The sequence below is a fragment of the Pristis pectinata genome, chromosome 19, assembly GCF_009764475.1.
Source record: "Pristis pectinata isolate sPriPec2 chromosome 19, sPriPec2.1.pri, whole genome shotgun sequence".
NCBI lineage: Eukaryota > Metazoa > Chordata > Chondrichthyes > Rhinopristiformes > Pristidae > Pristis > Pristis pectinata.
The window spans coordinates 39,900,887-39,923,278 of NC_067423.1; the positions used below are offsets into that span (position 1 = coordinate 39,900,887).

The 22,392-nt window shown below is 45.3% G+C and overlaps 1 protein-coding gene across 1 annotated transcript in view; it reads right to left on the bottom strand.

Annotated features, from left to right (window-relative positions):
• Positions 1-22,392, bottom strand: part of LOC127580585 (uncharacterized) — a 155,433-nt gene that overhangs the window by 102,489 nt on the left and 30,552 nt on the right. The window contains exons 5-6 of the mRNA XM_052034172.1: positions 16,726-16,910; positions 11,115-11,303 (exon numbers count right to left, since the gene is read on the bottom strand). Of these exons, the coding sequence (XP_051890132.1) occupies positions 11,115-11,303; positions 16,726-16,910 (374 nt within the window). The remainder of the gene's footprint in view (positions 1-11,114; positions 11,304-16,725; positions 16,911-22,392) is intronic.

Below are 22,392 nucleotides of genomic sequence, written 5' to 3' on the forward strand. Positions count from 1 at the left end.
CCAGCAGCTGATCATAAAATAAGTGATGAACTTTCACTTGTTTTGTAAGTCCTGAATGATCCAATTATTGATTATTTACTCAGCCTACTAATCAGTTAGTACAGTGGTGCCCCTTCACAAACTGAGATCCAAGCATCCAGTGCTGGCTCACTCTGCAAGGCTCACTGATCACAGCTAGTTGCTGTGCTTCATTGCTGACGCTGGTGTTGGTGAAGTCCCCACCTTCAGCTCTGACACCAGTTCCACTGTGATTCTGGTGTTGCTGGCAGCCTTGCCCCAGGACCACCTCCAAATCCACTGAGTGGTCCGACCTACAGGCGCACCATGCTGAGAGTCGCTTCAGGGAGTTTTTGGCTGTTGCGTGACTTTTGATGGAACCACCCTTTGGCCTCCTTTGTTGGATTTGTCATTTGTCAACAGCCGTGCTTCAGGGGGACATATTCCTGAGCTCAGAGCAGCATTCAGTCCACTGGGAGAGATCTTGGGACATCATGTTACAACTGTACAGGTCGTTGATGAGACCACACTTGGAGTACTGTTAGATTAGATTAGTTTATCGTCATATACACCTGGGTGCAATGAAATTCCTTATTTGCATGAAGCCCACTGAGTAAATTGTACATGGTAATATTAAATACAACAATAGATACAGCGACAATCGCAAAACAATGGAATGGTGCAAACATTGCAGTGCAAACTGAGGTAGTGCAAAAAGAAATGCTGAAGTGACAATAACGGAATAACCGAGAGAGGGAGAGTTAAGAGTCTGAGAATGTGGCAGCACCACCGGAAAGGGGGTGCGAAACTGTGACTGGTTCAGGAGTGTGATAACATTGGGGCTGTTATGAAGCTGTTCTTAATCCTGGACGTCCAAGCTGCAACTACTCCTGAAATTCTTGCTGTTGTTCGTCATGGATCTCCTCTGGGTCTGGCAGCATCCCAACGTAAGCTGCATCCATATCGACACGAGCTCAGAGAGCTGCAGGGTGCAATGTCCCAGCGGTTACCTCCAAAGCTTGGGAAGTGAACTGCAGCGTAGGGGTAATGTCTGTGGGTTTCTCTGGCATTACTGCAAGAACTCACTCTCACTGGACAAAGCCAATGAGAGACCATCTTTTACTGAAAGCAGCCACTCTCTAACTAGGCAACAGTACCTGGTACAACAATGCGTTCAGGTACATTCAGTTCTTAATGGCACCCTTACACTTTGCTTGTTCTTTAAAAGGTCATAAACCCATGCAAGCCATCAACTATTTACATATATATGAAATTCTACAATTAACTAATTAACAGAGATAAATACTCAGTTATAAATTTAACCAAACATTACTCAGTTTCTTAATCTCCTTATCTGCAAAACACTTCACCACTTGCATTCTTTGAAAGGTCTACTTAAGACATGAGTAATTCTGGTACCAAACCTTCAGGTAGGTCTCACAAACATTTGGTCTGGCACTCTCTTTTGTAATTATTGCATTAACATAATTATCTGCACAACTTTGAACACACCATCTGCAACACACAGCTTACACAAACCTAAACTCTATCTACTAAGCTACATGAAATACAATTATACAATGTAGTTGGCACTCTTGCTAAATATCATGACCTCAATGGTAACAGTCTCTACTTTGGTGTCGACTGTCCATTTCCCTCCGTAGATGCTGCCTGACCTGTTGAGTCCCTCCAACATTCTGTGTGCGTTGCTCCAGATTTTCAGCATCTGCAGAGTCTCTTGTGTCTCCTTTATTCCAGGTTTATTTGGGAACCACTCTCCCAACTCGTTCTCTGATCCATTGACGACTACATCGGTGCCCCATCCTGCACCCGTAGAGAACCTGAAAACGTCGTCACTTTTGCCGACAATTCCCACCCTGCTCCACACTTACACGGTCCACCTCTGACACTTCCCTTCCCCCTTCTGCATCTCTCTGTCTCCAGCTCAGCACACCTCCGCCAACGCCTTTCACAAGCCCACCCACTTCCACAGTCACCTTGACAATGTGGTAGTGCAGCAGTTAGCGTAACGCTATTACAACACCAGCGACCCGCCGTCTGTAAGGAGTTTGTACATTCTCCCCGTGTCTGCATTGGTTTCCTCCTGCTGCTCCGGTTTCCTCCCACATTCCAAAAGACGTATGGGTTAGGAAGTGGTGGACATGCTATGTTGGCGCCAGAAGCGTGGCGACACTTACGGGCTGCCCCCAGCACATTGTCAATAATGCAAAAAATGCATTTCACTGTGTGTTTCGATGTACATGTGACTAATAAATAAATATCTTATCTTACATCTTATCACACTCTCCTTCCTGCCTCTGTTCTCATGCTGTCTTACATTCTAATTTTCCCACTTCTCCAATCCTAAGCCATGCCTCTCCACTTTTCTCCTGTGTCTTTTGATCCTTCACTATGAATCCATCTACTGCTTCCCCTTTTGAAGTATGTATCTTGGGCTCTGCCTCTATCAGAGAGTTCTGCCGACAGTCCTGCTCTGCTAAAACTGCAGCACAGGGAGAGGACCGATGATGCACTGGTTGCCCGGGGCTTGGTCATCCATTGCCCAAGTTATGAATTAAACTGCCGAGCCTTAATTTTGCTGCCCCTTCCTTCATGGACTATGCGGTCTCAGTCTGAAGTCCCCTGATCAGACATTGATGAGAGGTAGCCTGGATGATGGGAGTCACGGTCCATGTTCTCTTTAAACTCACTTTGTTCTCTCATTGCCTGTTTCTTGTTTGGAGTACAAATGCGTTGACGAAGACGAGTACTCCAAACCTGGTTTCAGGACATGGATTTCTTTCCTGTCCTAAACCCATGGGACTGATTCTAGCACTGCCTCCATTCCTAGAGTCCATGCTGGTTCTAGACTGGTGGTTCCCATCAGCTTCTCTGCTGATTTTCTCAACCAGATGCTGTTCTAGTTTACATCCTCTTAAGGTCTCATCAGAAGGACAGCACTTCCAGTAACCGGAGCACCCAGGGGAAACCCACACAGTTACAGGAAACTGTGTAAACTCCACACAGACAGTACCCAAGGTCGGGATTGAACCCGGGTCACTGGTGTGTGAGGGAACAGTTGTACGAGCTGTGCAACTGTGCTGCCCTGTTCTTTCTCCTTCACCAGGACCTTAATAATTTCATTTGCCTTAAAGAACAACTCCACATAGTCTGAATGCAGAGTAGTTTGTTGACTCTGCCTGCAATGCTTGAGCTCCCAAACTGTTCATTTCCCTGACATGCTTGGCACCCTTGTTGCTACTGAGAGAATCTGTTTCACTACAGTGGACCCCCGTCTCCCATTATCTTGCAAGCAGCAACATCCAAACTCAACACCGATGTAAGTTCCTTTGGTGTTGTTGCATGAACTGTGGCTCCGACTAGACAGGGCTTTCAACAGGACATCCTTTACTGAGAGAAGCCATCCCCAAGCTAAACAGTGTCCACTATATGCTCAAACCACATGGTACATTCTGTTATTACCAGTACACTCACACATACTCCAGTGGGCTAAATCAGCCCCAATTCTAATAAAGCTTCATCCAAAGTTTTCTAAACACGCTCCCAACACACCTTCGGTGAAATAAGTAAGCCTTTAATATAAACTCAAGAGAGGAGATGTGAAGTTGCATGATTATTTTTTAATTTAATTTACACTTCTTCCATTCCCGAGTTGCTGATGTCACTCCAATTTATTGCCCAACCACCATAAGCATTGAGAAGGTCCACAAGAGCCACCTACTTGCACCACTGCAGTCCTTCTGGTGAAAGTAGACTCGTGCTGCTGTTGGGCAGGGAGTTCCAGAATTTAGACCCAGTGATGCTGAAGGATTGTTAAAGTCATTGGAAACCAAGGCAAGGGGGTGTTGAACTTGGAGGTGGCAGATCTGCAGGTACTAGCAAATCTGTGCACCAGTTCCCTTGTCCTCCTTGGAGACAGAAGTCAAGGGCATGGGAGGTGATGTTGAAGAAAACTTCACGAGTTGCTGAACTGTGTCTTGACAATGGCACGTGGTGCCCTGGTGATGAGGATGCGGAGAGTGATTGTTAATGTGGTGGACAGTTGGCTAGTGAACACAGCTGCATTGTTTTGGACGGTGTTAAGCTTCTAGGGTGCTTTTGGAGCTACACTCAATCGTGCAAGTGCAGCGTATTCCATCACACTCCTGACATCAGTAAACTGTGGCTGGTTTTCCCTCAATAAGGGTGATTAATTGGATGAACTCACTCCTGCACAAAGCAGAACTTTGGCTGTTTTCTTTATCAACACACCCAAGATATTGGCATGCTCAAAATAATCATCGTATATTCATAAAAGGGAAACATACTGACAAAACAATATCACTACATACTTCCTCATGATAATTACAAGAAGCAGTCTAATCCTCCCAGAGTTTCTGTCAGTCATTGCAAACTCTCTCAGATATGTTGGAGGTTCCCACTCGCATGGTGGATAACTGTGGGTTTCCATGCTGTTGGCTGTTGTGTGAACTGAGGTTAATCAATTTCTTCATCAACGTTGAGACTATTGATTTCACATTCACTGACCGTGAATGGTGTTTTGAGTGCTTCAAAGAATTATGCATTTTGCCTCATTATTTATGGTACACCGAGCAGCCCAGAGACACAATCAAGCTTTGTGATTGTAGCTTTCATGGAGGCAGAACTGACAATTTCCACCATGGAGAATCTACTCTCATCGTCTACAATCACAAGCAAATAGTCACTAGAATAGAGATCTACAAAGCCCACGCTACCACGAACCCATGGTTATTGTAGATATTCATTGCAGATGAGCAGTATTGAGGGAGTGACACACCTGTGTCTGCTTGACATGTGAAACGTTTATTGATTTTGTGTTCCAATGATCCATTCCTGGGAACGCCACCTTCTCCCGAAACAATTGTTTAATTTTCACAATTTCTTGGTGACTTTTGTGAGCAGCACTTACAATGTGTTCTGTTGGAGGTTCTGGGATGGATATGTGACTATCTAACAGCACCAAACCCAAGGTGAGTGCAATAGAGACCTCATTGAGAAGTTTGTGCAAATCTTGCAGGTACATTCAAAGCACCGGAGAATGCATCCTCAAAGACCGGCTCCCATTTTTGCTACTGAAATACCACTAAACACAAGGTAGAAAGTTTTGCTTTATTGTGGCTTTGATTTTGTCTGGTGTTATCGTTTTGAGCACTGCATTCATGCTCACACTTTTAGTATTACTGCAACCTTTTCTTTGTGATAATTGGAGTCAGTTACAGGCAATGTATCGATGTTCTCCAAAGTGTGAAGAAATAATGTGAAGAGACAACACCATCAAAATTCAGAAGAGCATGAACTGAGGTTACATGTCAACACTTCTAAATCTGAATGTCATTTGCAATGAAAGTGCTCCCTAGACTGCCAAAGGTGTATTGTAAGGAAATCTCCTGGCTGTTGCGTGCTGAGTTCGGCAACAGTAGAGATAGTTGAACACCTGTCACATTGACAGATACGCCTCTGTCAACCAGTACATTGATTCGTGTTCTGACAAGTATGGTGAATAACAAATGCATACTCAGGATCATCAAAATTGTTGTTGACCTCTGCATTGGCTTCAACACTTGCTACATGGTCTGTTGAATTCTGGCACACTAGGTTTACTGAATGACAAACTCTCATAAAATGGTTAAGTTTCCACACAAGCTACACTGTTTCCCTTAGCAGGGCATTCTTCATTGTGAAGGCAACTACCACCGCAATAAGAGCATTGTTTTGAGTTCTGCTTGCTTTTATGATGCTGGTAAATTGCTGTCGCTCAGCCCACTTCTACCTCCTGCCCAGGATCCACTATTAGGGCAGGCCCACTGTTTCCTCCTGCTCTTGCCTTATCAAACATATTTCTTCTGAGCTTGACTCCATCCTTTCTCCTCTGGTCCAGTCCCTTCCCACCTACATCCGTGACACTTCTGATGCCTTCCACCAATTTAACAGTTTCCAATACCCTGGTCCCAACTGGCTCGTGCATGTACAATCCCTCAGCACTTCAACCCACACCCCAATGGCCTGATGGCCTTCTGCTTCTTCTTTCAACAGAAGCTCAATCAGGTCCCTTCCACCAACACACTCATCCACCTGGATGAACTCCTCACGTTGAACAACTTTAGTTCAACCCACTTTCTCCAGATCAAAGCTGTAGCCATGGGAACTGACACAAGCCCAAGCCACACCCGTATTTTTGTGGGATAAGTGGAGCAGTCTTTGTTTCAGTTCTAATCTGGCCTCGCCCTCAACTCTTTTTCCAGTTCGATAAACTGGTGAGTGCTCTCCGTTACAGTTTCAAGCCAAACATTATGTCCTGATGTTTAGCTTCCCTTCCAACCCGATTCAGAACTGTATCTTTGGGATTTCCACCTCAGTCGCTGTTCTGGGTGTGTCAATGGCCTTGCAGATCAAGCTACTCAGATAGTTTAATATCCCTCTCAAAGGCTTTCTGTCACTGTTGCTTTGATCTGTTCCTTTTGCAACTGCATTTGCATTTCCCACACAAGATCAGAAAATTCACATTTTGCAGCAACCTCCATGAGACCCATGCAAAACAAACCAACCGTTTTGTTTGCGTCTTGCCTCTGACATCCCACCTTCTGCTGTGAAGTGGGATTTGCAGTCTGTGCAGTTATTCCTTTTATGCCATTACCAGTTGCAATTGGTAATTGGCTTATTATTGTCACATGTACCAAGATACAGTGAAAAGCTTTTGTTTGCATCATGCCACCCAGACAGATCATTCCATACATCTGTACATTGAGGAAGTACAAAAGGAGAAAACAATAACAGAATGCAGAATATAGTGTAAGTTACAGAGAAAGTGCAGTGCAGGTAGACAATAAGGTGCAAAGACATGATGCTGTAGATTGAGATATTAAGGGTACAAGAATCTTAGCAAGATAGAAGCTGTCCTTGAGCCTGGTGGTATGTGTTCTCAAGTTTTTATATCTTCTGTCTGATGGCAGGGGGGAGCAGAGAGAATGTCCAGGGTGGGAGGGGTCTTTGATTATGTTGGCTGTTTTCCCAAGGCAGCGGGAAGTGTAGACAGAGTCCATGGAGGGGAAGCAGGTTTCCATGATGGACTGAGTTGTGTCCACAACTCGCTGCAATTTCTTGCCGTCCCGGGGAGAGCAGTTGCCACACCAAACCGTGATGCATCTGGATAGGATGCTTTCTATGGTAAGTGATAATGTTCCATAAATACCCTGTAATTCTTCACCACTGTGGCATAACAGAAATGGTTTTATCTCTTACATCATCTGTGAACCTAAATCCTGTCTCACTGCCCCTTCAAACCTGCAAAGCTACGTCGGATCTGGTTATTTTTGAATCCGCAGGTTTCAAAATGAGATGGAAACAACTTGGTGCTTCACAAAGTTTTATTGGAAAAGTTTAAAACAAAGAAACAGTCACAGAGCACATAGAACTAGCTTTACTACTGGGAGATGAGCCAAGACAAAAGGAACTAAAATGAGCTAGGGCCGGGGGAAGAGAGCAAAATAAGCAAGAGAGCAAGAGGCAAGAGAGAGAGAGAGCAAGAGAGATAGGGAAGAGAGAGAGCAAGAGAGAGATAGAGGCAAGAGAGCAAGAGAGAGATTAACAAAAAACGGCAGCTTTTATACCTGAGATAAGAGGTACTCCTTAGCTAACAATAGTCCAATCAGAAAACCTATTAGATACCTGTGGCAAAACCAACCAAAGAGAAAACACATATTCACCTTATGGACGAAGCAATAAGCTAAAAAGCGGTTATACCTTGTACAGCCACTTGAAGTGTATTAAACACTATACATGTTAAAAAACTACTTAAAACAGTCGAATCCAACAGCTACTTTGTTGGCACTGGGATAGTAACGAGGATGGCTCAGAACGCACAGGAAATGGCATGAGTTTAAGCAAGTGCACTGCCTTCTTTATAGTCTGCCAGTGCAATGTTGGTGCTCACTGAATGTACAAGGTGTTAGTGTCTATTCAAATATATATTTTCAATGTTAGTCGGCTCAAAATAGATTCTGATGAATTAATTATGTGTTAGAATTCACCGTTTCCTCAGGAGGTGCCAGGCTGACTCAGTTACTGACACAACCATGCAAAGGATGCTGCATATTGAAGTAAAACTTCACAGCAAATGTACATACTAGGTGGTACTCATGACATGTGCACTTCCAGCTTGTTCATCCTCATTGCCAGTGTAAACTCTGACTGATAAGTCCTTTTGATATGTGTGAAAAACGCGGTGATGCTGGAGGAACTCAGCAGGCCAGGCAGCCTCCGTGGAGAAAAGCAGGCGGTCAACGTTTCGGGTCAGGACCCTTCTTCGGGACTGAAGGTAGGAAAAGGGGAGGCCCAATATATAGTGGGGGGAAAAGCAGAGCAGTGATGGGTGGACAAAAGAGGGGGGGCGGGGTGGGCACAGGGTGGCGATAGGTAGATGCAGGTAAGAGATAGTGATAGGCAGGTGTGGGGGAGGAGGGGAGAGCAGATCCACTGGGGGGTGGGTCACAGGTAAGGAGAGAGAGGGAACAAAAGAGGCCAGGAAGGGGAAGAAAAGAAGAAGCGTGGTAGGGGAATATGTCTACTTAATTAGACAAACTCACTGTTGTGCAAAGTAGAACAACAGCTGCTTCCTTCATTACCATACTCAAGAGAGGAAATATCCACAGTTATTTTGGAAAAGGTAAATGTGCTAACATAACGGCACCGATACGACTACAACCAGCCTTTATGCTACACAAGACTCCAGTCACTCAACGGCTTCCCCAATGCTCATTGGCTACAATTCCACCAAAGCTCCCCAAGTCACAGACACAGTCAAATGTATCAAGTGCATTGACTCTCACCTCATTCAGCTACTTGGTCCAAGTTTGAACCACGTCTGCAAAGAATTTTGGAGCGGGGTTCTCCTGCTGGAATACCAGTTGAGCATTTGTGACCAGTTTTGGTGAGGCAGTGCTGCTTGAAGGCATTATTGATGACACTGATCGCTTTGCTGGTGATCGAGAGACTGCGGGGGAGTAGGGAGCCTGACTGGATTTGCATAAGCAAGTTCCCCACACTGTGGAATAGATTTCTGCAATGCCGGCATGTTGGAACAGCTTGTCCAGAGACACAGCTGGTTCTGGAGGCCAAACGTTCAGCCCTACAACTCCGATGCTGTAAATTCTGCTGCATCCGACACACCCAGCCAATTTTTGACATTAAGTGAAGGAAATGAATTGGCTGAAGACTAACTTCTGTGTAATAGTGGAGACCTCAGGAGCAGGCACAGATGGACTATCTTTTCGGCAATTCTGCCAATGGAAGGTTGTGAATAACCTTTAGCCCCATCTCTCGGATTTAAGTGCTGAACTTGGCCGGTGTTGAGGATTGGGGTAGTGAAAATCAGTAAACTGGTAAACTGGTTTATTATTGTCACGTGTACCGAGGTACAATGAAAAACTTTGCCATCCACACAGATCATTTCATCACATCAGTACATTGAGGTAGTACAAGGGAAAAGCAATAACAGAATGTAGAATAAAGTGTTACAGTTACAGAGAAAGTGCAGTGCAGGCAGACAATAAGGTGCAAGGCCATAACGAGGTAGATTGTGAGGTCAAGAGTCCATCGTATTCTAGAAAGGGACTGTTTAATAGTCTTATAACAGATGTCCTTGAACCTGGTGATACGTGCTTTCCGGCTTTTGTATCTTCTGCCTGATGGGAGGGGGGAGAAGAGAGGATGTCCAGAGTGGGTGGGGTCATTGATTACGTCGGCTGCTTTACCAAGGCAGGGAGAAGTGTAGACAGAGTCCATGGAGGGGAGGCTGGTTTCTGTGATGTGTGCCAAGCTGTGTCCACATTTCCCTGCGGTTTCTTAATGGACCCATCTTCCCCATCAGCTGTTCAAGCATTGTCCACGTAAGTGGCAAGAATACCAACCAATACTCCCAATCTTGCCTCTGCGTCAGAAGGCTGTGGGTTGAAGTTCCGCATCAAGGGTAACTTGATTGAGGCTGGCATTTCTATACAGTGCTGAGGAATGGTCCACTGTCAGATGTACCCTCTTTCAGATGGGACCACCATCTGCTCTCTTGGCTAGTTGTAAAGGACAAAGAAGAGCAGGGAACACCTCCCCCAGAGTCTAGACCATTATTTATTCCTGAGCAAACAGCAAGTTTATCTGGCAATCCATCACGTTACCTCTTGAGGGACTGCTGTGTGCGAACTGCCATTACAACAACGCAACACTCGGGCATTTAATCGGCCGTGAATAGGGTCAGAAAAGCAAACTTGTGCAAATCTGTATGATGTGGAAGCTCCCCACCTTCAGGTTTCACTCAGACGACTAAACTGATCGAATCCACTGCTGACAGGTCACTGGTCATCGTTCCGGCCTCAGTTCATTTCCTGAGTGTCTAATGACGGGTGAAAGTGGTGGGAGCTGTGGAGACCCAAGGGCCAGCTTGTAATGCAATGCTAGCACTGCAGAAGGCCGAGACTGAGGTTCCTCCAGTCTGTCTCATTCACGGCCCTTCAAGGAATTGCTTCCCAGAGATCTAAACTGGACTACAGGATGCGTTTCTGTCATACTGAAAATAGGCTGATCTTTAACGTGAATGGCTTCATTACAAACAGCGAACAACTGAATCTCCTCAGCATAGAAAGCTATGGACCAAGTGTTGGTTGATGGGATTATATAGCATGGGTGCCCATTGGTGGGTGTGCACAGGTTGGGCCGAATGGCCTGCTTCCATGCTGTCTATCACTCTCTGACAATTAGCTGATGCTACCACAAAGATCTGCAGTGGTGGTGACTCCACCTGGGGTCTGCACGCTGGGCTTCTGTGCTCACCACAGCGGCCCTCTCACTCATCGCGGTGCAGCCCCTGCAGGCTTCATGCCCTCCCGCAGAAGTGCCACGGTCAAGGAGAGGCGGACGGAACGAGGAGAGGAAAGATGCAATATTCCCTCCTGAGGCGCAGTGCACGTTGGACGGACTCCAGCCAGTCTGACACCCCCAGCCAGTAGAAAATCAGCCCCCACTCTGCCTGGGTTAGTTTGCGCAGTGACTTACAGAAACATAAAAGTTCCAGAAAAATGTTAACTTACTTCTTCTGGACTTCTTCGAGGCAAGAGTGCAGATTCTGAAGCTCCCGGCGGAGTTCCTCCAATTCTGTGGCGGGTTTGCCGGCACTCATCTGCAGCTCCCTGAGCTCAGCTTCCTTCTGGCACAGCATCAACTCCAGGTTTTTCTTCTCTTTCTCCTTTTGCAGTATGGCTGTGTTGAGGGCCAGTATGCTGTGGCATAAACAAAGCGCATCAGTACCATTACACTTTCCCTGCAGGGGCTCCTGAATATTAACGCTGGCAGCTCTGGTCGGCTGCTTTTCCGCCAGCCAATACATTTCTTTTGTTCGTTCCCAGTGTGTGGATTCTGGGGGCCATGGCCTTGTTCCCGAGTGACTTACCACTCCACCTGAAGGCAGCTCGGCATCACAAAATAAATTACAGAGATACAGCACGGAAACAGGCCCTTTGGCCCATCGAGTCCATGCCGACAATCATCCAACCATTTACACTAATCCTACATTAACCCCGTTATTTTTATTCTCCCCACATTCACATGAACTCCCCCCCAAGATTCTACCACTCACCTTCACACCATGGACCAGGCGAGGGAAATGGGATTGGTATAGATAAGTACCCGATGGTCAGCATGGACAGGGTGGGCCGAAGGGCCTGTTTCTGTGCTGCGTGACACTATAAAGCCAGCACGCCCAGGGGAAACCCACTCAGTCACAGGGTGAACATGCAAACTCCACACAGACAGCGAATGAGGTCAGGACGGAACCCGGTTTTCTGCAATGCAGCAGCTCTATCTGTGCCATGGTGCCACCCTGTCTTTCCTTTGTACACATACGTGCTCTAAATAAACGTCAATATGTCCTGTAATGCTCTAAAATTATTAATATGCATTAATAAACACATTGAAATGTTAAATACCTAAAAACTATATTAGCTAACAAACTGAAATTAATAAATAATGATCAGTTTCAAAATCACAAGGTGCAGCTGTGTAAACAAAACTCTCTGTTCCATCAGCTCACAGAAGGGAGCCACTTGACACAAGTGGTGTGGAAACTCATTGCTGTATTTATACAAGCAATGACTGGTTCCTCAGCACGTACATGTGTATAGGTATATTTGTTCGAAAAGATGCAGGATGAGCACTCAGGCAGACCTTGCAAGTAAGCAAATGTACAGAGACCGATCAGTGGATAACGAGGACTCTAATGAGTGTATGTCCAACTTTTCTTGCCCCCTCGTTCCAGGATTCAATCCAGTGAACTTTCTCCACACTGCCTCCAATGCAAGTACACCCTTCCTTAAGTACGAAGACCAGACCTGTATGTAGTACCTCAGCTTGATAAATTTGCATCAAAAGGGCAGGCACGGTAGTGTAGCAGTTAGCGTAACCCTATTACAGCGCCAGCAACCCGGGTTCAATTCCGGCCACTGTCTGTAAGGAGTTTGTAAGTTCTCCCCGTGTCTGCGTGGGTTTCCTCCGGGTGCTCTGGTTTCCTCCCACGTTCCAAAGACATGCAGGTTAGGAAGTTGTGGGCATGCTATGTTGGCGCCGGAAGCGTGGCAACACTTGTGGGCTGCCCCCAGAACACTCTAAGCAAAAGATGCATTTCACTGTGTGTTTCTATGTACGTGACTAAAAATTGGTAAATTGGTTTATTATTGTCTAATAAAAATATCTTATCTTGAAACTTCCCTGCTTTTATATTCCATTTCCACTGCAATAAGGGCCAAGGTCTCATTAACCTTCCTAATTATGTGCTGGATCTGTGTGCTAACCTTTTGGTGTTTTACGAACTGGGACCTCCAGATTCCTTTATGTAGTCTCACTCCATTTAAATAATAATTTGCTTTTCATTCTTCCTTCCAAACTGGATAACATCACACTTTTCCACATTATAGTCCATTTGCCAACTTGCCCACTCACTTAACCTATCTATATCCCTTTTCGGGTCTTTTCTGTCCTCCTCACAACTCACCTATCTTCACATCAACAGAAAATCTGACTACAGTGCACTCAGTCCCTTCATCCAAGTCATTAATATAGACAATAAAAACACTTGAGGTCCCCACACTGATCCCTGAGGGACCCCACTAGTTATTGACTGCCATTCTAAAAGTGACCCATTTATCCCAAACCTCTTACTTCTGGATTAGCCATAATATGCCAATATATTACTCCCAATTCTGTGTGCTCTTGACCTGTGCATGCACCTTATATGCGGCACCTTGCTGAATGTTTTCTGGAAATCCAAATACTCTACATACACTGGTTCCCTTTTATCCACCCTGTTTGTTCCATTCCCAAAGAACTGCAGCAAATTTGTCAAACACAGTCTCCCTTTCATAAAACCATGTTGACGGCACTTGATTACCTTACTACATTCTAAAGTCCTGCTCTTGCCCGCTTAATAAAAGATAGCCGCATTTTCCAATGACAGATGTAAGATCAACTGGCCTAAAGTTTACTGATTTCTGACTCCCTCCTTTTTTTTTGAAGAGTGGAAGTTATATTTGGGTTTTCAATCTTCTGGGACTTCTACAGAATCCAGGGAATATTGGTAGATTACAATCAATGCATCCATCATCTTTGCAGCCACTTATTATTAGACCCTCAGGAAGTAGTCCATTAGATCGAGGGGACTTGTCAACCTTTATCAGGATTCCAGTCAGACTCAGTACAGGCTGGGTATAGGCAGTATGTTCCCTTTCCTAAAGGACATTCGTGGACCAGTTGGGGTGTTTACAACAATCCCACAGCTTCGTGGTCACATATGACACCGCCTTCGACTTACATTTTTTAAAGTGCGAAACTCAGAACATTAAACTCCAATAGAATTATCAATGCATATTTTCTTAAGTACTCCAGTTAAAACAATCCTGACCCTGGTAGGTTAATCTCTATAAATAAAGGAAGATCTGATGACAGGAATTCAGTTTTTGTTTGCTATGGAATAGAAAGTACAGGCAGATAAAGCAATGTACTGACAATACTGCTGGGATAAAACATTAATTACAATTACTTCTAACTTACGTCAGACAAGCATGGTAGCTTTTTTTATTGCAACATTGAGCTGAGCTCTAGAACGGAGTTTTTGAGGCATGGAATTATATAGAATAGAAACAGGGCCCTTCAGCCCAACTCGTATATGCCAACCAAGATGCCTATCTGTGCTAATCCCATTTCCTGCATTTGTGGCCCATACCCCATTATTTGTTTCCTATCCATGTACCTGTCCAAATACTTCTTAAACGACGGTGATTGTACCTGCCTCCATCCACCTCCTCTGGCGGCTTGTTCCATGTACCTCCAACCCTCTGTGTAAAAAAAAAAACTTGCCCCTCAGATTTCCTTTGTTATTTCCCCTCTCACCTGAAACCTATGTCCTCTAGTTCTAGACTCCCTTACTCTTGGAGAAGGCAGTGACTACCTACCCTGTCTATGCCCCTCTTAATTTTATAGACATCTATAAGATCATCCCTCAGCCTCCTACGTTCCAGTGAGAACAGTCGCAGCCTATCCAATCTCTCTTTGCAACTAAAGCCCTCTGTTCCAGGCAACCTCCTGGTGAATCTAATCTGTGCTCCTTCCAGCACCACCACCTTCCTATAGTGTGGTGACCAGAACTGTATGCAATATTCCAAGTGTGGTCCAACCAGTGGCTTGTACAGCTGCAACACGATGTCCCATCTCTTATACTCAACACTCCTCCCATCACGGACACCAGCCTCCCTCCGTGGACTCTTTACCTCTCGTTGTCTTGGTGAAGCAGCAGCATAATCAAAGACCACACCCACCTGGGACATTCTCTCTTCTCTCCTTTTCCATTGGGTAGGAGATACAGGAGCCTGAGGGCACGTAACCACCAGACTTAAGGACAGCTTCTACCCCACTGTGATTAAGACTATTGAACAGTTCCCTTATACAACGAGATGGACTCTGACCTCACGAGTCTACCTTGTTGTGACCTTGCACCTTATTGCACTGAACTTTCTCTGTAGCTGTGACACTTTTACTCTGTTCTGTTACTGTTTTTACCTGTACTACCTCAAATGCACTCTGTACTAACCACAATGTAACTGCACTGTGTATGAATTGACCTTACAATCGGTTTGTAAGACAAGCTTTTCACTGTACTCAGTACAAGTGACAATAATAAACCAACACCAATACCAATATCAAGTACGCTAAACACCTTCTTCACCACCTATCCAGCTTCGTCACTATTTTCAGGGAAACGTGAACTTGCAGCCCTCTGTACATCAACACTTTAATTCTTCCATTGACCCCACCCCACCACTCACTTAACACAAGCTCCAGTTTACACAGGCCATGAACCTGATGACCCACATGTTTTTGGGATGATGGAGAAGGAAACCAGAGCACCTTGGGCAAACCCAGTGCAGTCACGGGGAGGGCATGCACAAGTTCCTCACCGACAGCACCTACGGTCAGATTTGAACCCGTCACCGTGCTGCAAGGCAGCTGCTCTACCAGTTGCACACACCATGCCTGCCCCAGAGGCCCCAGAGCAGAAGATGCAATAGCCACTTTAAACCTTGTATTTTCCTCTCGTCTACTCCTGAGGAGATGGACAACAACGACTATTGTGTGGCTCACTGCCATCTTGCTCTTGTGTAACAAGTGAGACTTTGGCTCGGTGCATAAGCAAAGTGACCGGCAGCGATCAAATCCCTTTGGCTTTCCTCAGTGAGGATAAACATCAGAAGTAACATCAGCCAGTGGAAGGGAAATGCTACACTATTTATTTAAGCAGGAAGGGTTTTTGAAAAAAAGGTGCCAAATTTAGTTGCATTGACCCAGATTTATCAAATGTACCATTGCCAGGAATAATCCACCCATATTACTTTCTGAGCATTTTATGAAAATATAGACCATTATAGGGATGGAAGCTCTTTGACAGCATTAATAACTGTTGCAAACACGTTTGATGAGAAACACAGGCATACAGTTTAATATTCTCTTAAATTTAGGGTTTTGAACCTTCACTGTTAAAGCCTGCCTTAAGCGAAAGGAGATGCATAGATAAAACTCTGATAATGGCACAGTAGCGTAGCGGTTAGCATGACGCTATTACAGCGCCAGCGATCGGGGTTCGATTCCCGTCGCTGTCTGTAAGAAGTTTGTACGTTCTCCCGTGTCTGTGTGGGTTTCCTCCAGGTGCTCCGGTTTCCTCCCACATTCCAAAGACGTACGGGTAGGTTAATATGGGTTTAAAATGGGCGGCGTGGACTCGTTGGGCCGGAAGGCCCTGTTACCACGCTGTAAATAAAATTTTAAAAAAAAAATTAATTTAAATAATCTGGTACCCTTTTCACTTTGGTTGGCCCAGATTTTCCAGATCATTGGATGTTATTCATCACCCGAACATAGTTTTATGTCACTTTTTTGTATTTGTTACACATTGGTATAATAAGTCTTCCCGTAATCCCGGTGAGTTTAAAGTGGTAAGTATATAAGCACTCTAGATCCTGGGTCTGACTGCAAACCCACCCAGTTCATAAGTTGGAACAAGAAAGCGCTAACTGAGTGAAGTAGGTTTGGCTATTCTGGCAGTTACTTTATCCCTCATTTACAGGCTAGAGTATGCTCAGGTCAAAAAAAGCCATTAACCTTTCCCTGAAATCAGCTATCAGTTGTGAATTTTTGAGGTTGTTGATTTCAATCTGCATTCTTTCCTTGCAGTTCTGGTCCAGCTGATCCTGCAGACCTTGGATTTCTTTGTTGTACATATTGCGAGCAGCTACAATTTCTTCCTCCAGTTCTTGAATCCGTTTCAGATCATTTGAACTATCATTCTGGACAAAATAAAAACATGCCTTTAATTAAACCCAGCAGACCGAGTAAACTGATGTCACAAAGATTTAGGACCTATCAATTCCGGTCTAGGAGGTGGGTTTACATTGTCCTGACTACAGGCAAGGAAGTCTCATTTATCCCTCTTAGTGCTTTGATTTTAAAATTCTCAACCTGGTATTCAAATCCCTCTGTGGCTTTGCCCTATCCCACCTCTATAATCTCCTCTGCCTTAATCTCAGTGTTAATCCATTTCTGGCCTTTTGCACAGACACCTTTCAGTAGACATGAGATATTGGTGGTGAGCTGCTGACCTTCTCGTGAAGGTACTCCGAGAGAGCCCTTGGGAAGGAAGGTCCATGATTTAGACTCAGTGACAGTGAAGGAATGGACACGGTATTTCCAGGTTAGGATGCTGTGCGACTCTGAGGGGAACCTGCAGGTGGTGGCCATAGTATCCTAGAGCTGTAACAGCATGGAAACAGGCCCTTCGGCCCAACTCTTCCATACCTATCATGATGTCTACCTGCTCTAATCCCATGTGCCTGCATTAGACCTGTATCCCTCTACTCAAAGTCAGGTTTATTGTCAGATGCACAAGTCGATGTGTGCACAGGTGCAATGAAAAACTTACTTGCAGCAGTGTCACAGGCACATAGCATCAGATACACAACATTCACAAGAAAAACATAAATTAAGCAAAATTTTACAAGAAAGAACACAATTAGAACAAATGAAACAAAGTCCAAAGTCCAATGTATTCCAAAGTGGTCATAGTGTTGCTATACTGAGGTAGTGATTGGGTTGTGCAGGTTGGTTCAAGAACCGAATGGTTGAAGGGAACTAGCTGTTCTTGAACCTGGTGGTGTGGGACTTCAGGCTTCTGTAATTGCGAGAAGATGGCATGGCCCGGATGGTGGGGATCTTTGATGATAGATGTTGCCTTCTTGAGGCAGCGCCTCCTGTAGATACTACTGATGGTAGGGGCCAGTGATGGGTTCCTGGTACCTATGCAAGTGCCTTTTAAACATTGTAATTGTACCTGCCTCTACCAACTCCTCTGGCAGCTCGTTCCATATACCCACCACCCTCTAGGTAGAAAACTTGCTCCTCGGGTCCCCTTTAAATCTTTCCTCTCTCGCCTTAGGTCTGTGTGCCACTTCCCAACTAGAAAGAGTCCAACCAGGGAGGTTGAAAAATGCATCTTGCATTTCAACCTGCATCTGTGGCCAGTACATTGTTGTCATTTGAATCCTCAAGAGCAGAACTGATGGGCAACTTTTTCCTCTGGCTCACTGGTACATTGGTTTCCTTGTACCTACTGCCCTTGTCCTTCTTGGAGGTAGAGGTTGTGGATTTGGGAGGAGTGGTTGAAGTAGCCTTGGTGGGTAACTGTAGTGCATCTTGTAGACGCTCCACACTGCAGCCACCATGCAACAGTAATAGAGAGAATGAATATTTGGGATGGAGCAAGGATGTCAATCAAATGGGCTACCTTTTCCAGGATAGTGTCCAGTTTTTTGAGTGTTGTTTGAGCTGCACTCATCCAGGCAAATGGAGATTATTCCAGCACACTCCTGACTCTTGCCTGGTAGATGGTGGGATGGCTTTGGGGTGTCAGGAAGGGAGTCACTAACTGCAGGAGAGTCATCCTCTTATACCAGCAATGCTATCCCTAGGGAGAAAAGGGGGTGCTTTGGAACTGGAAAGGGGAGAGGTAATGAGTCTCACCTTAATTGGATTGGTGGGGACAAAAATCCCAGACTGAATTGGGAAGGAAGAAGAGGATCTGAAATGCAAACTGGACAGGTTACAGAGAGCGACTGGTTGGTTAAATAAGCCACAGGTTATCTATGAGCTGGGAAGCTTTGTGAATTGGGCACTAGGTTTCAGCTCAGGGAAAGAGACTACTAAAGTCACTTCATTCTTTAAGGCAGAATCCTGAACGTGACCATGTCCAGTCAATGACACCCTGCTTCCTTAGCTCGAGTCAGAAGATCATGTGTTCAAGTTTCACTCCACAGACCAGAGCAAAGATGACACTTCCATACTATTCAGAAGGAATGCTGCAGTTCATGGCCCTGTCTACCCTTCCTGATGAGATGTGAGGATCCCACACCATTATTCAAAGATGATCAGAATTCTCCCTGGTGTCCTGGACCAGTGTTTTTTGCCTCAGCCAAAGTCACCATTAAAAGCAATTAACTGCTCATTATTGCTGGTGGAAGACATTAATGTATTTCCTTGAACTACAACAGTGGCTACAAATGGATTTCACTGCCTGTAAAATGTCTTGGTGCACACTGCACCCACGGCCTTGTTAGAGAGAAGTCTTGTATCGGTGAATTCACAGTTGGGGCCCGGGACAGAAAGACCTGGAGGTCAAGGGAAGGAGAGTGGCTCCAGGGTGCAGAGGTGCAAGAAGTTCAATGGCCTCACGTGAATGGTGAAGGCCAGCAAAAGCAATTTCAAATCCCACATCCTCCCAACCCACATCAATGGACCCATACGTTGCTCAATTCACCACCACCTCATCGTCACTGAACAATTCTCCATTGAACATTTAAATGCTATACCTTCTCCTTCTTAGTGTTGCTCCACATCTTCCACTCGCTGCCTGCTATTCAACCATATGAGCCACGTCCCCTAAACAGACTACGCTTCGCCCACTGAGATACTTCCCTTTCTCTTGCAATGTGGCACACTATTTAGAGGGAGTATGAGCAAACTTGAGGGGCAGGTGCAGTGTAAGGTGATTGGAGGAAGGTATAAGGGGGATGTCAGGGGTAAGTTTTTTTTACACAGAGAGTGGTGGGTGCGTGGAACGCACTGCCGGCAGAGGTTGTGGGGGCAGATACATTAGGGGCATTTAAGACACTCTTAGATGGACACAGGAATGATAGAGAAATGGAGGGCTATGTGGGAGGGAAGGGTTAGATAGATCTTAGAGCAGGATAAAATGTCAGCACAACATCATGGGCCGAAGGGCCTGTACTGTGCTGTAATGTTCTACTGAGGTGGCCATTGCTGAGGCCATGAATAGTGGAAGGGTAGAACCTCGTCAAACTTAATCCTCCTTCTTAAGTGCCACCACCCCACCAATCCAGACGGTCTTTTTATTTATAAACTGCAGAAGGAGCAAGCATGTTCACCTTAGTGTACTGCATTGCAGTACAATCTTACTCTCGTCCCTTTATCTTTTACTCAAGAACTACAACATGGAACAGGGAGTAGGGGAACCTCAAGAAGAGAGTGTTGATGAAACCTCACACATATCGTGATCCAACCTCCCCTGTATATTTCCAGCACGCATTCACTGGGTGTATGTGAGCATTAATTCCCCCACCAATCTCCAGTCTAGTGCAACTCATCCACAAGCGTGCACACACCATGGACGTCATTTTGGATATTTTAAGACATTCACTGTACACCCAGGACATGGGAGCCACTGGTCAAACTTCCTGCAGAGTTTTGTCAGCTTCACACAAGGCCACATAAAAAAAAATTGGTCCCTTGCATCTGCAGAGTAACTACTGCAGTTCAACCTGTGACCTGAGCTAAAAGAGTTCACAAGCTCTTCAAGCATGGGGTGGGGCAGCAGATGGTCTCAGTGCAGCAAGGAAGCCACAGAGATACAAACTCAACCCTGTCCTTTCTGTTGTGCTGCAAGCAGATGGACTTTGTCCGATTAGGATGAGGTAGTTTACAGCGAAAACACCATTACAGGGTAGCAGGAGGGAAAAAACACAGGCCTTAGCACTTTACTGAATGAAAAACATTCCTTGACAACCAACCAACATCTTTCAATAGGTTTATCTGAAGGCAAAACAGGATATAAGACAATGGGTGGAAATGCTTAGTATTTTAAAGTGTTAGTGTACATTCTGGACCTTATGTGCAACATTAAAGCTGGCCAGGATAATGACTTAGAAAGGCAAGAGTGAATGGTGTGACCTTTTAACATTCCCACAGAAACTCAACTCGTTATCACAGAAACTCAATTCTTTATCTTTTTCTAACTTTTTTTTGTTGTTTTAAAGTTGTGCAAGCAGGCCAGAATCCCAGTGGGGAAACATATTCACGTTATGGCATAAATTATTCAGATAATTCTGTTTTAAGTCACTGCTCTTAAATATCAAGCTATTAATTCCAAACTGGTATTTTATTCAAGGGGACTTAAAACTAACATCTGCTACAAGCCTCAGGGATATGCTCATAGACTCCCAGTAAACTGCCCATCAATAATATCCATGCTGCAGAAATGAAGAGAGCAATTAAGTGAAAATGGAGTCAAGGCCACTTAGACTGGCATCCTCAACACATCAGTCCATGTCACATCTGGTGCTCTGTAGGTTTCATTTTAGGATAACTGCCTCCCAAATGAGCAAATCCTGAACTATATTCCAAGGACTTTATTTGAAGGTGTGTGGTTTGAGTCCCCAAAGGATAGGTGAGCAGAGAGCAACATGCAAAAAGCTGGAGGAGCTCAGCGGGTCAGGCAGCTTCTGTGGAGGGAAATGGACAGTCGATGTTTCGGGTTGAGACCCTTCATCTGGACTGGAAAGAGGGGAGATGGACGGTATAAAGAGGTGGGGGGGAAGGGGTGGAGGAGAGCTGGCAGGTGGTTGGTGGATCTGGACGGGCGGAGTGAGAGGCAGATGGGGGAGGGGGGAAAGTGGGAATGATGTCAGAAGCTGGGAGGTGATAGGTGGAAGTGACAACGGGCTGAAGATGACGGAACCTGGTAGGAGAGGAAGGTGGAGCGTGGAATAGAGGAAGGTGGGGAGGGGACCCAGTGGGAGGGGTGTGTGGGGTGATGGGCTGATGAGAGGGTGGGGGAGGGGGAAGAGATAGAGTGGTGGGGGCCGGTGGATCAGCAAGAAATGGGAAGGGACAGAGGGGAGTAGTTACGGAAGTTAGAGAAATCGATGTTCATGCCATCAGGTTGGAGCCTGCCCAGGCGGAATATGAGGTGTTGTTCCTCCAATCTGTGTCTAGCCTCAGCTCAGCAGTGGAGGAGGCCGAGGACCGACATGTCAGTGTGGGAATGGAAAATGGAATTAAAATGGCTGGACACCGGGAGATCCCGGCTGGTACGGCGGATGGAGTGAAGGTACTCGACGAAGTGGTTCCCCAGCAGAGAGGTTTGTCTTTTTAGACCTATTCATTCGCTATGTTCAGGCATCATTGGTGAACAAGGCATCTCTTGTCCATCACTAAATGCCTCTGAGAAGGTGTGGTGAGCCTCCTACATGATTTGCAGCAGTCCAAGGGGTGAAGGTATTTCTACGGTACTGTAAGGAAGGACTTTGACCTGGAAAAGTAGTGGTGTACCTGTATAATAATTGGTATTGGTATATTGTTATTGTCACATGTACTGAGATACAGTGAAAAGGTTTTGTTTGCGTGCCATCCAGACATACCTTTCCATACATAAATACATCGAGGTAGTCAAAGAAAAATAGAATGTAGAATATAGTGTAT